The 14,094-nt window shown below is 36.1% G+C and overlaps 1 protein-coding gene across 1 annotated transcript; it reads left to right on the forward strand.

The window, feature by feature from the left end:
* Positions 1-153: 153 nt before the first annotated feature.
* LOC120625702 lies at positions 154-13,707 on the forward strand. The gene is made up of 11 exons (XM_039892843.1): positions 154-346; positions 2,068-2,181; positions 3,055-3,181; positions 3,533-3,666; positions 4,282-4,646; positions 5,537-5,612; positions 6,475-6,518; positions 6,972-7,139; positions 7,843-8,013; positions 10,447-10,650; positions 11,699-13,707. The coding sequence occupies exons 1-11, from the start codon at positions 283-285 to the stop codon at positions 11,942-11,944; spliced, it is 1,713 nt and encodes a 570-aa protein (XP_039748777.1). The 5' UTR covers positions 154-282; the 3' UTR covers positions 11,945-13,707.
* Positions 13,708-14,094: the final 387 nt, after the last annotated feature.

Raw genomic sequence — 14,094 nt, forward strand, 5'->3', positions numbered from 1 at the left:
AGAAGAAAATCCAGGCAGGTTACAAATCTCAGATTAAGCTTTTATCTGAGGTTTCTAAAACAGTGTTCTGAGGCTTAAAAGAAATAGAACCCAGACCCAAATATCAAGTTAAAAAATTATATTCTCTTTGCCTAAAGTCAAAGAGGATTTAAACATGCCCAGAGTTCAAGTTGCGGTAATGGTTCAATAATGACAGTAAACTAATAAAATATTCTTGGGGCGTCGAAAACATTGAACAAGAGAGTGCAGAGAACTATAAAAGCAAAACATTGGTTTTCAAAAATGGGTAATAGACGAGAGAACATAAAGAAATCTCTTGGTCTAACAGAATACCCATGGAGCTCCGGTAAGTATTTTTTTATTAAAACAGCTTATAATACACGCACGGAAAATCATTATTTGATGTTATTTCTATACTACCCTGTAAATTGAAAAATATCTAAAAGGTGGCTGCAATAGGTACCGGGTATGCAGCAATCCCCTATTAGAGAGATATCGATCCTGAAAGTCCCTAGTCTTACAAAGTCTTGTCAATATCGCTTATAACTATTGCAAATTTTTCTTCTTTATGGATAGGTAGGTTTATGCAAAAAACTATTCTCAGGAGCTGCACGCAAGTAAACTAGTGCCAATTCATCATAAACAAAATTTTAGGGGGTAGATGTATACTATACATACCCTCCTATCACCTCATAATCGAAAATATATCTATGAATAACAATATTAACAGTACAGAAAATTATCTTTGTCATATATTAGGAATACTTTTAAATGGAACTGTTACTGTAACAGGAAATTTGCAAGAACAATGCAATTAAAAGGTTCTTATTATGTTATTGATCTTAGAACATCACAGTACAGTACAGAGCATATAGATATTATTTTATTGCTTGGGAATATCAATTAATATATATGATCATTACATAGCTGTTTTTGGAGGCATCTTGTCATTTTCATCTCAGCTGTGTAACAATAAAGTTTAATTTAGATAATAATACATAGCTACAACAATACCAATTATCTTATCAACATGATTTTACACAAACGTTTTTGATGCACTGTAGAAGCACAGCAGCCCCTACAATACTCTGAATCCAATATTGTATTGTATACGTAGGTTGCCTTGAGACCTCTGTCATTATTGACTTTGAGAGGGCAGGCTTATAGCTAACAATTACTATGAATGAATAAATGAATATACTTTTAATGTGCACAACACGCAGAAAATTACATAAAAATACAATAGAGTGTTAAGGTAGATGGTACCATTCGGCGGCCTTATCGCTATATAGCAAATGCATAGCATGAAATTATTATATAAATACTTAAATTGAATAATATACCAATAACATAGTACATATTAAACATCATATAAACAGAAAAATACATTACTGTAATTTAAATAGAAATAGAAAATGAAAAAAAAAAAGAACCCTCAAATAGACAACTGTGATCATCATCAATGCCTGGTTGATTCAGACAAATGGTGATCCTTCACTTGTTTCTTAATGCTGATCATTGGTGCTTCACAAATCACTAACAGCAAGGCATTCCAAAGTGTTCCAGCCTGAACTGCAAAGTACTTGTTGAAAAAGAGGTCTTATGAACTTAAGGATACAAATTTATCTTATAGAGTTGAAGGATGTAACAAGATAAGGTACAGAATCTTAAGTAAATGCAAATTCCGGTAAAGTTGGATAGGTAACCAACTACCAGTGGCGTGCACTACATACATGTACTAAAGCATTGCATACCCAAATTATTTTATATAACTTGTATTGAAGGGGAATTTTTCCGTTTTATGCCATGTACCTGCTATATGCATACTCTGGTCAAAACCCCTGTGCACGCCACTGGTAACCATACAAGACAGAAATTGAGAAATATGGTCATATTTGGGCATTCCAACTACAAACCGAATGCTGGTATTTTGAACTGTCTCGACTCTCGAGGTTATTTAATTATTATTAAAATGAATAATAGCGTAAGTCCTGGCGTCCACTGCAATGTTTTGTATAAATCTAGTTTCATTTGGAATGATTTATTATTTTAATATATTTATTGCAGATGATGACGACAATCCACAAATTATATCTGAATCCACTACATCTAGCCGACGACAAACTGATACAGCCAATTCTAATGCTGCTAATGCTGCTCCAGAGACCAGCCAGACCAGTGGTAGTTTATTCTTTAAGAGTATTGCTTATTATACATCTCGTTTTGATAACCTAATAATGTTTAACATTGTTTTTGTAGTGATGTTAAATTTGTTACCCTGGTAATCCCAACTTCCCTACTATCCCTACTAATATTATAAATGTGAATGTAAGTTTGTTTGTTACGCTTTCACGCAAAAACGACTTAACCAATCCTCATGAAACTTTGTACACATATTCTTGGAAGTGTTAGAAGTAATTCAGGATACTTTTTATCCCGACATTAAACTTGGTTCCTTTGGGAGAGGGGATGAGTGTTTGACGATTTTACACCATAACTCCGACAAATTATAACCAATTTAAATAATTAATTTTTCACTATAGAGGTTATAATATGTGTTTAATTTTGCCCAAATTATGGTTGGAGATACAGGACAGAACTCCTCAGCGGACAGCAGCAAACCCCTCATTTAAGTATACTAGATACTTTAATTTTATTTAGATCTACAACTAAATTTAATGCCACATCAAAAAACAAAATCAAACGCAGACGAAGTCGCGGGCAACAGCTAGTTTTATATAATCTAGTAATTTTATACAATCTAGTAATTTTTTATAATCTAGTAATTTTGGTAGTTTTAAATTTAGTAGTAGAGCTTTTTGTCACAGAGCTAATCCAAGAAAGTACTACGGCTGTGCTTATTTCGGCCACCATTCGTACACACACACATTGCTGTGTTCCCGCCTGAACGATGCAATTGCCAGTGTAATTTCAAGCTGTACAATTTAGAAGGCTCTGTTTAAAGTTGATGGTTTCCACTTACAATCAGGTGGGCCAGCTGCTTGGTGTGTTATTTATTAATATAATAATCTTGTAACAAAATGATTATTTCAGCACAAACAGCTTCTGTGCCTTCCCTTCTTGATCACTCCCGTCGTAGGATACGGGGAAGAGTGGAGCGTGACTTATATTGGTCTTTGCTCAATACTCCCATGAGACCACCTATACCAGGACCATCTCGGTAATAATACACATCGCTACATATTATTTGATAAATTGATTGCAATGATTGATTACTTCACTTTTATATGAAAGTAATTAGATGATTTGAATGATTCTAAAACCAAGTAAATAAAATATAATATATATGTATATCTAGCTGACAGTGGCGTGTACTGGGTTTCTTACCAGGGTAGGCATACAGCAGAAAAATTGCATAAAACAGCAAAAATTCCCCTCCTATACGGAATATATATGAATTTCAGAGTAGGCAGTGCTTTCGTGCATGTATGAAGTGCACGCCACTGCTAGCTGATTGTTACTGGGGACTACTAGTTAATTAAATATTAAATAATTTTTTTTTTTTTTTCAGCTCATTAGAACCAACTGAGAGTATTGATCTAACCGATCCTATAGCAAATCTGCAACGAGTCCTTGCTATCAAGAGGTTATCACGCAACCATCCCAACGCAACCAGACATTGCATTCATCCAGTGCCAGTGCAAAGTGAGAATTATTATATTATTAGGAATAATTATGATTTTTATAGTGTTTTTATCTACACTTGGAGGAAATATCAATTTTATTAATTAAATTTTCGGAACCAACAGGATTTGATATTGAATTTATAAAAACTATTATGAAGTTACAAACTAGATGTTATTAAGCTAAAATGTTCCAATCCACAATAACATAAATTGAGATCAAACTTGGCTAAATTCTAAATATAATATATAAATCATCTGTTTGAATCTTGGTAGTTGGGATACATAGAAAAAATACATAAATGCCTGTGCCTTCTACAGGTCTCCTTTAAGCATACGGAAAATTGAGTTTGAGTTCTAATAAAAGATATTCAATATTTTATTTATCACTAATAAGAGGATAAATAATCAATGTGGTAAGGTAAACTAATTTGTTGTAGGTAAATTAAAATTTAAAGACCTTAAAACTCTTTCCGGTCAGTACGGTTGTTATAAAGTTGAACACAGCATAATTGAAGATTTTGACAGATGTACAATATGTCCAATACACTTTTTTTTAAAGGAAGCACAGAAATATGCTTTGAATGAGGTTCTTCTTTTTCCAACTTAAATATAACAGAGTTCATCTTGTTGACAGTAAACTTACCTGGATTCGATAGATCACAGCAGCCAGTGAGACATCCAATGGAATACTACAATAGAGTTATTCAAGAAGCCACTGGGCACGGAACTCGAAACGCTTCAGCACCGAATTCACCAGAAGGTAGAAATGCATCAGCAGCAAATCTACCGGAAGGTAGAAATGCTACAGCAGAGAACTCACCGCCAGGCAGAGTAGGGATGGCAGCAAATATCCCGGCAGATAGAGCTTCGCATACATCGGAGGATAGAGGAGAATTGGGGGAAGATGTAATGGAGATAGATGGGACTGAGGACGAAAATCAGCCCGACGACAACGTTTCAAATCAAGCACAAGCCAGTGGAGATGACGAGGATAATGAGGTAAAAGATCATTGCAGCCGAAAAGCTCTTAAAGAAAGCTTTACACTTACACAATTTCGGGGTTCCAGTAGCACAATGAACTGACTACACAGGGAGACTAATAGGAAGTGTCTGGATGATGGAGGCTGAGGATCGGATGTTGTGGAGAACATTACGCAAGGTGGCGATGATAGTTCATTGCCGCTAGTTTATTAAGTATTTAGGTCATTTAAACTATAATGCCTGTTTTCACTATACCTCAGAATCGCCTTAATGTGATGTGATATCTAACGACGTTAGGCGGCTTCTTAAGTTACGACACCGTTTCGATAGATCGTAAAGTTTAGGGGACTCGTAAACTTGACAGTTGGAAAAAATATAAATTAGTTTTCTTTTAATAGCCTTAAATCCACGTTATAAATATAAAATATGATGATAAACAAAAAACTACACCTCGTGGCACCAACCAGTTAGGTTATATGAGTTGCCTAGTGAAATTCGATTGGTGAAAGGTAAACTCTTTTGATCATCGTTTTTTTTTTTATCTTATTTTATTTATATTTCTTGATAAATATCCAGTGAACAGTGGTAAATTTTAAGTTTTGAAGGTGGGCGTGGTCACTGTTACGCAGTTTCATACTTTTACAGTGATTTAATTCATTAGCGATTATGATATAATGCGAATAGGATAACAAATAAATAAATTTTAAAGGATGAAAAAAACAATGTATGCCTAGGAATCTTCTTTGAAGCGTTACTTAGGTCCGTCTTTAGTGGAAACGGGCATAAGTCACTCTTTTTCTTAATTTACACCGTTTAGGTGTCATAATTTTCATTTAAAAGCAAAATAAAATTTTACCACAGTATTTATTTGTTTCCCCCATAGAAAAATTAATTTCTTTTAATTGAAGGAAAATGGTGATGACGCCCCCACCGCCTCACCTGCCTCTCCACATACTCCGCAGGGAACTAAAAGGAAAAGAGAAGGTATGAATAGTATTATAAAGTAGTAGTAGAGATTTTTATGACGGAGCTTGTCCAGGGTAGTAGCTGCGCTTATTTCTATCTCCAAGCAGCATTGCACTTCAACCTTCCCTACTAGTGGATTCTTACAATCGGACTAGAAGGTTCTGCCATCCAAACATACAAGCAGTTCATCTTTTTATTATTAAGTTCAGAAAATAATACGGCAATGTGGTTTATATCACATTCTACAATCAACTGAGGTGTGCGCGAATTGTATCCAAATAGCTTTAGGAACTTCAATGATGCATCATGTAACATTGGCAACATTGACAGTTGCAAATAACTATCCCGGGGACCTACTATAGTTTAAACTTACCTAATATAAGTTTCGTTCGCTATTATTAATTATGACTGCAAATAATCGAAAAATGTGTGGACTAGTAGCAACAGTAGTTATTAGTCGATAGCGCGGACTTTGGTCAGCGGTATGCTGACCAAAGTCCGCGGAATGAAGAGTGTGTACGGAAGGTAGACCTACTTTGGACTCCAAAGTAATAATAGTAAGTAGTAATTCTCCTAGTAAGTAGAATTTCGCATATTCTTCGTTCGAGTGCTCAATAAATAGTAGTAGTAGTATTTAAAATGGAAATCAAAAATGTATTGTTAGTTGACTCATATGCAAGAGGTTATAATTTACAGAATTATACCTGTAACAGTTTAATTAAAAGTGTAAAAAATATATTATATAATTGTTATATTAGGTTAGGCTTACTATTTACTTAGTTTCTGTCGTATTATCTTTATAAATTTAAGTTGTATGAAAACGAAAATAAGTTGTTATTGTGGTATCTTGATAGAATAAAATATTTCAATTTATTTTTAGCCAGTGAAGAGGTTGAGGTGTTCACAGTTCAGGATCTTAACCGAGTGAGTGAACAATTTTATTAATTCTCTTGGTTTATTAAGTGAAGCACGTTAAATAACTAAATAAAATTATCTGTACAAAAAACATAATATCTGTGTAAAATTACGTGTAGTTCTTACACGTAATTTGAATGCTATTTAAATAAATTGTTAATTAAAATTAAATCTAGGAATTCACACATAATAAGCTATTGTTTTGATAGCCACTGACCTGACTGATGATGACAATAGATAAGTAAAAAACAGACAGCGCCCTCTTCCTAAAAAGTTTTCAGTAACCTAACCCATTGGCTATTTTAATGTTATGGTACATATAAAATGTACCTTTTTATAGATTTCCCGTAGTATTCAGAGAGATATGTGATGCAAGATCCCATTGCTTTATCATTGATGAAATATAAAACATAAAAATCTTATGGTTGTTACGGGTCTCTTGACTGGTTCTGGTGTTTACAGAGCCTGCTGCAGTTGCTAGAGTGCCCAGTATGCCTGGAGTGGATGGAGCCACCCATGGCTCAATGCCGGCGCGGGCACCTGGTGTGCGTGCGTTGCCGTGCGCGACTCGCTTCCTGCCCTGTGTGCCGCACAGCCTTCAGCTCCGTGCGCAACCGTGCTATGGAAGGGGTCAGTACAGTGTAGTCTGTACGTTCTGTAAGAGAGCCTGTTGCAGCAACTAGAGTGGATGGCCCCGTCCGTCTTACTATGAATAATTGTTGACTTTACAATGAAAAATTGTTGAGACCTAACAATTATATAATAGATAATAGTTCTTTATTAGGAATCATTTACATGTGATCTATAAATGAAAAGTTTCTAAAAATATTCAGAAACTCCTCCAGATTAGAATTCCTGATTTCCTGAGATGTATAGACGTCAGAGATGCACGGTGAAATTTTGAATTGTCCCGAAACAAAAAAAAACCCGGGACCGCCTACACCTATCTCCACCAGAACTTCAAAATCATTCCAATGATTGTTATCACAAGTTACAATCAGACAGAAATACATACTCTCAATTTGATTTATAAAAGAAAAGTTTCCAAAATATCTCCTAAAAGTCCAAAAAATTAGTAGTGTTTGAAAGTTTATATTTTACATCCGATTTAAAAAAGGAAAAGTTTCTAAAATTCATCTAAAAGTCCAAAAAATTAGTAGGGATTGAAAGTTTATATTTTACATCTGATTTAAAAAAGAAAAAGTTTCTAAAAGTCAAAAAAAAAATAGTAGCGATTGAAAATGAAAATTAGTAGCGTGTGCACCTCAGGGTGATTTAAAAGAATGCCCTCATGGAAATCAGTTACCGCGAGTTTGAGACGTATGAACGTCAGGTAGCGGAGATGCTTCGCTACCCCTGCCGGCACGGCTGCGGGCGCGAGACGCGGTTGAGGCAACGCGGCACGCACGAGTCGAGTTGCGCGGCGCGTCGCTACCGCTGCCCCGCCGCGTCCTGCGCGCGGCGCGAGCCGCTACCTCTCGCCGAACTGCCGCACCACTTTCAGGTACTCCGGGCTCACTGCCTTAGTCCTCCACATTTCATTACGACGACCTCCCTGGCGGAGCGGTGAGCGCTGTTACCTTGGGGTCCCGGGTATTCGCGGCAGGGGCCAGTTTGGGTATTGTTAATTTCAGATTTTTCTATCATCGAAGACGTTCCGCTGAGTGATTCCGTTGCAAAACGATGTCGCGTATGAACCGATTAGAAATACGCGTTTACATATTATGGATGAGATTGCATTGTGCAATCACCGCACCCGCCCGCACCCGGACCCACACCCGCCCGCACCCGCACCCGCCCGCACCCGCACCCACACCTTTGTTTATTTTTTAAGTTTTTAAAAATTCCACAGCACTGCTAGTATATGATATGTGTCCACCTGCCAGTATGGCAACGGAATAGGAAAAGTTTAACTCCGTTTATTATAACACATTTATTATTTGGATATTGTTTCCATTTGTGCGCAAATACTCGGAGAGTTTTCCCGGGAAGAAAAATGTAATGTTTTGAATTTTGAATTTTTATTTATGCAAAATGTTATCAAGATAGGTTAAGTTGTAGAGCCATGCATCGGTAACAAATGCTATTTCATTAAATCCCGCGGGCAACTTTTCCAGCAGCTTTTCCGGGATATATATAATCCTATGTCCATCTCGAGGATGCAAGGTACATGCCGATAATAGGTAACAAACGCACTTTGGCATTTATAATATTAGCATGGATTAGCATTAAAACCCACTCAAAGTACTGGGACCAGGACCAAACTAAGGTAAAAATTTAAATATTTCATTCACGAATTAGGAGGCTATTTTGGTTAGTTTATAAGTCGAAAAGCCGTAAATATATTTTTCATCACAATTGTTCGTAACGTTGATCTAATAACATCGATATAAGTTCTCGTAAATCATGATATTAGACACGCGTGTTTAATTAGACATTACCGCACTTGTGTTTTATTGATGATGTCCCGATTATGTAAAGTTATGGGCTAATGGGCCATTTTTAATTTAACCAGGTATTTCGATTGTTTTTTAATACCAACAAGAGTTTTTATGCGGCTAAAAATAATATTGAATTCCTTATAATATGATAATACTTTTTGCAGCGTCTTAATAATTATGATAAATGAACGTTTAATTTGATCAAACTATTCACAATACTTAATAAGGTATATTTTAAATACGAAAATATTCCTTTTTATTATATTTTAATATAGGCTGTACATTGCGAAAGATGCTGTGTGTATGATGGTTTGCCAGGGCGCGCAAAAAATAATCGTCACGCCATTTACCGTAATTCATATTTTGTTAATATTTTTGCTCTGTGGTTTATCATTAGTAATTTAAAATGTCCAGTTTAAGTTGAAAAGCAGAGCTATGATTTCATAGAAAAATCCTTTTTATAATATTAAGGATTACCTAAACGATTAAAAAGCTTGGGTGTGAATTGTTCTAACTTCATAGCTTGATATAAAAAAAACTGTGAGATGGTGATAACAAAAAAAATACCCGGCTAAGTTTGTTGTAAGCCCTTAGACCAGGGCGCGTTTGGAACCCTTTAGGTTTAAGTTGGCGAACGAAGTTATCACCATCGCCTTACAATTATGTAAACATATATGTACGAACCCTTCATAAGTGTCTGTGATAGGCTTCATGAATAATGAAAATTGTAATTTGAATTTTGAATTCCGCCGGGGATAATGATCGAGTCGCCTGTGCCTTTTGCCGCCATAATCTAGTGAGCGGCCTACGTAACGTTCATACAGCGGAGGAACGGAAAAAATGTTCAGCTATTCTTGGAAAATGTATTTGAAAAGTTGCTTTTTTTCTCGCAAGTGTGATGAAAATACAAATAGAAACACGTATGATACATTGCTTTATACACTCTCAGCATCCTTATCGTCTCCTAAAAATATATAATATCCTAATTCCTATCGTGTTCTGAAGAGTTGTTTGCATTGATACCTCCTTCCCTGTTCGAGAGACCGCACCTCACGCCGTAGTAATAAATTCCACCCTCATCATCTGAATGCCTGGTATTCTTCTACTATTCGAAATACCAGATCATTTCTATTGCGCACTGAACGATCTCCCATCTGAGTGTTTCCCCAAAAACACAATCTAGGGTTATTCAAGGGGCGGATAAACAAATTCTTTAAAAACCGGCAACGCATCGGTGGCTCCTCTGGTGCTGCAGATGTTTATGGGCGGCGGTGATCACTTAACATCAGGTGACCCTTGCTCATTTACCCGCTATTAATAAAAAAAAAAATACCGCCTCAACTGTAAAATCAAATCTATCGTACTCGTTGCATAATTGCATAATATACTATTATATTCTTGCTACTAAATGAATAAGCAAACAAAATATAGCAACGTATCGAGATTCGAAACATTTTGAATTCTTTTAATAAACAAATAATGTTTTTTACACGCAGACGTGTCATCTGTCCATCCTGAAAGTAGGTAGCAGGCATCAGTTCTCAATGAGGATGAACGTAGACCAGCACGACGACTGGCTTGTGATGGTTGGGCGCGACCTGTTCTATATGCGGGTGGATGTCAACATACGCACGTGGGGCATCGTGGTTCACGTTGCCTACATCGGGCCCAAGTGCAACGCCAACAATTATACGTACGAGGTAACAAAAAAAAGAAATAAAGTATACTTTATTTCACACCATGACACATATATAAAAACGACAAAAAAAAACACATTGAATATAAGTTATAGTTGACATGTAACAGGTCGCTTATTGACCTGTTACATGTCAACTACAGTGGCATAACGCGTTCGTAGATTCTAGACATGCCTGATGATTCGAAATTTCGAAAACTTACAATGTGCCCCAGGTAAGTGAGCTTGAATACCCTGTTAAGCTCTGTACCGTACAATCTGATAGGAGGCACATAAATAGGAGAATAGATGCCAGCTGCAAATACCATAAGCGTGCTTTTCTTTATATTGTACATAAGCCCGTGCTTTTCAGCATACGTTTCGCACACACACAACAGATCAGCCAGCGCGCACACCGAGGGACTCAGCAGCACCATATCATCCGCATAACCGATGTTATTAATAATTTGATTATCAATGGGACATCCGGCATGCATGCTGTAAAGTGCCACGATCAGCTCATTCACGTACAGGCTGACAAGCTTGAAAGAGCTGCGTCCACTTAAATGGACGATGTTATTCAATGGGTGGAGAGGAGAAATTATAAAAGATTTTTCTTTTTGCACCATTCACATTCTTTGTTACATACGAAAAAATTGTTTAGCTCCTAATAAATATTGGGCACGCATCCTTACCCCGTCTTTTTTATTTTATAAGGTTTAGTAGTATTATATGCCTAATAATGACGAATGAAAATCACCTTAAAATCTTAAATTAAACGAAAAGGCGTATGTATGCCACTATACTTAATAACGACGTTGGTGGTTTTACACGGCCACAATTGGCATAATAAAAACCACTTTGGTGGCCACCGACAACACCTTTTTGTTAAATATAAGATCTCCTACTTGTTTTCAGGTTTTATGTATCCCAGTTTTTAAGAACTTTATTTTTACCTATTCGTGGGAAAACCGCCCTTATTAGTGTATTATGCCTGCATGTCACGTATTATTGTGGAGATCTATTCTTGCTCCAGTTACAGTTTCATTATAACTTTACTTTTTTTTCTTAAGGTTTCAGTATGCGGATTGCACAACGAGAGGAAGTTGGTGTACACGCGAGAGACGCACAGTGACCTTGAGAGCGCTTCGCTCAATGTCAGTCGTCAGGACTGTTTCCACCTCTCGCTCGACCAGGCGCTCAACTTCTTGCGCTACAAGAACCGCCACTGCGAGCCTGACAAGTTTCTGGACTTCGCTGTCGAGATCAGCAAACTCGACCTGCCCGTCCAACCCCCTCAGGAAGACCTGGATTCCTGATTGGGATGTGTCGTTTATGTGAGCGAAGGTCGCATCGTGAGATGCTCTACGTATCCGCTGTCCGAGGCGCCTCCCACCGATTAAATATCTCGAGTGAATAATAAACACCCCGGTCGACTCTAATAAACATGATTAACAGTAGAGCGTTCTTACTCTTTCTTCTACTTCTATAACGCACCGCACACATGCAACATTATTGGCAATAATCAATTTCCTTTTGAAAAATATTTGCTTGAGTGTTAGCCGTATTAAAGGATTGATCAAAAATATTGACAATAATAAACGTGTGTGGTGCGCCTAAAGGAGCTCGATAGAAATATACAAAATCACTCGACTTATCATATATTGTCAAGTGATTTTGTATATTTATACCGCGGAGTAATGTTTGGTCATGTACAAACTACTTAGTGATTGTGTTCGGTATCCCATAGCTTTTGTTGTGAAATGCCAAAAGAAAAATAAATGTACAAAAAAAACACCATCCTGCGAAAAAACAATCATTGGGAAATCATTATTGGATTGGATTATCTGGAGTGTGCTCCAGAGACTTGATCATTGTGAAGTCAGGAAAGTGTGCAATATAATATGTCATGACAAACAGGTAATTTTAAGATTAGAATAAAATTTCAGATGAATGTTAGTTGGAATTTAGAGAAAAGCGTTGATCGCATATTTATAATGATTAATTATCTCGTTATCTTGCTACTTTGTAATAAATATACCATACTTTAGACTTCTTCTTTCTATGAAATGGTCAACATATTATAATTATATATATTATCATGTATTTAGAAGTTAGACAAAGACTGTATTTTTGTAATTGTGGAGGTAAAGGTAATTTTACTTGTATTTAGGAGAACTTTATATCTGTACTAGAATTTACGCGCGATCTCGTTCGTGTAGTATATCTGTAGGTCTTAACACATACCTCTTCCTATGTGGTTTAGCTGATCTAAATAGGCCCTGTCGAATATACGAATTAACAAACATTTTAAAAACTTGTTTGGAGTTCTATAATGTATTTAAAATAATGATATGAAATAAAAAAGAGGAAATTGTTTCGAAATCACAGGCATTTATTTAAAACTTTCCAATTTTAAACGGCTATAATTGTAAATAAGCGTTTGGACCTTTCGCATAAAATGCACATCTCTGGTATACTATAATATAAAGACGTATTCTTTCGAGTTACACGCCTTTGATCTCATGTTAAATGCCGATATCTCGTCTAGACAGCGTCCTGTGCGTCAGAAACGCGCATGGTGATTTGCAAAATGAAATGAAACAGTCTATTATTTAGTATTTGTAAGTGGTAACCAAGAAAAAGAAATTGTATCTAATTGAACATAAATGAACTCTACTTTGCAGTAACACTATATGAAAATACTACTAAAATCCATACATAATATACCATGCCATACATAATATATTCCAAAAATTTTAATGCCACCGACCAACCGGTCGTCAGCTCGAGAGCGCACAATATTTTAAGTTTCAATTTTGTTATGTTGAATATTGAATCTTATATCAAATACTACGAAAACACAACTAACCGCACGTGGTTCTGACGCACACGACAGTGAACTCAGGTCCTTATCTAGCCACATTCTCTTCATTCAAGTGCTGTACTTGCAGCAGCTGTTTAGACGGCTTCGTATATTATTGTTAGCAAACAGTTAAGTTATTGTAGTCAACATTAGTAATAAATGTAGTTCATGTAATCTGTTTGTTGTATCAGTGTCTATTATAATCTTATTGAAAAATTGACGTTTTATTTACCTAGCTAGCTAGCTATGCACTACGGGTTAGCATTCGTCTACTACGGGTCTCAGCGTAATGCTTCAGTCTTCGACTTCTTTAATAATAATAAAATTTTATTTCAGGCATAGCCCATGTACAGTGCACACTAACATTAAAAAAAAAAAATTAACATAAAAAGAAGCAAAAATTAAATTAAAAATAATAATAATAAAAATAATTGAATATAATAAATGGGCTACCGAGCACGTAGATTTTGTGACTGTTAATTACATACATACAACCAACTGTTTAAGTTGTGTGTACTATGAATATAAGAGCTTCAATCTCTCATCATTTGAAACCTTAAATCCCATGAAGAGTGACAGCGACAAATTACCGTCCCGGGGACC

The sequence above is a fragment of the Pararge aegeria genome, chromosome 8, assembly GCF_905163445.1.
Source record: "Pararge aegeria chromosome 8, ilParAegt1.1, whole genome shotgun sequence".
NCBI lineage: Eukaryota > Metazoa > Arthropoda > Insecta > Lepidoptera > Nymphalidae > Pararge > Pararge aegeria.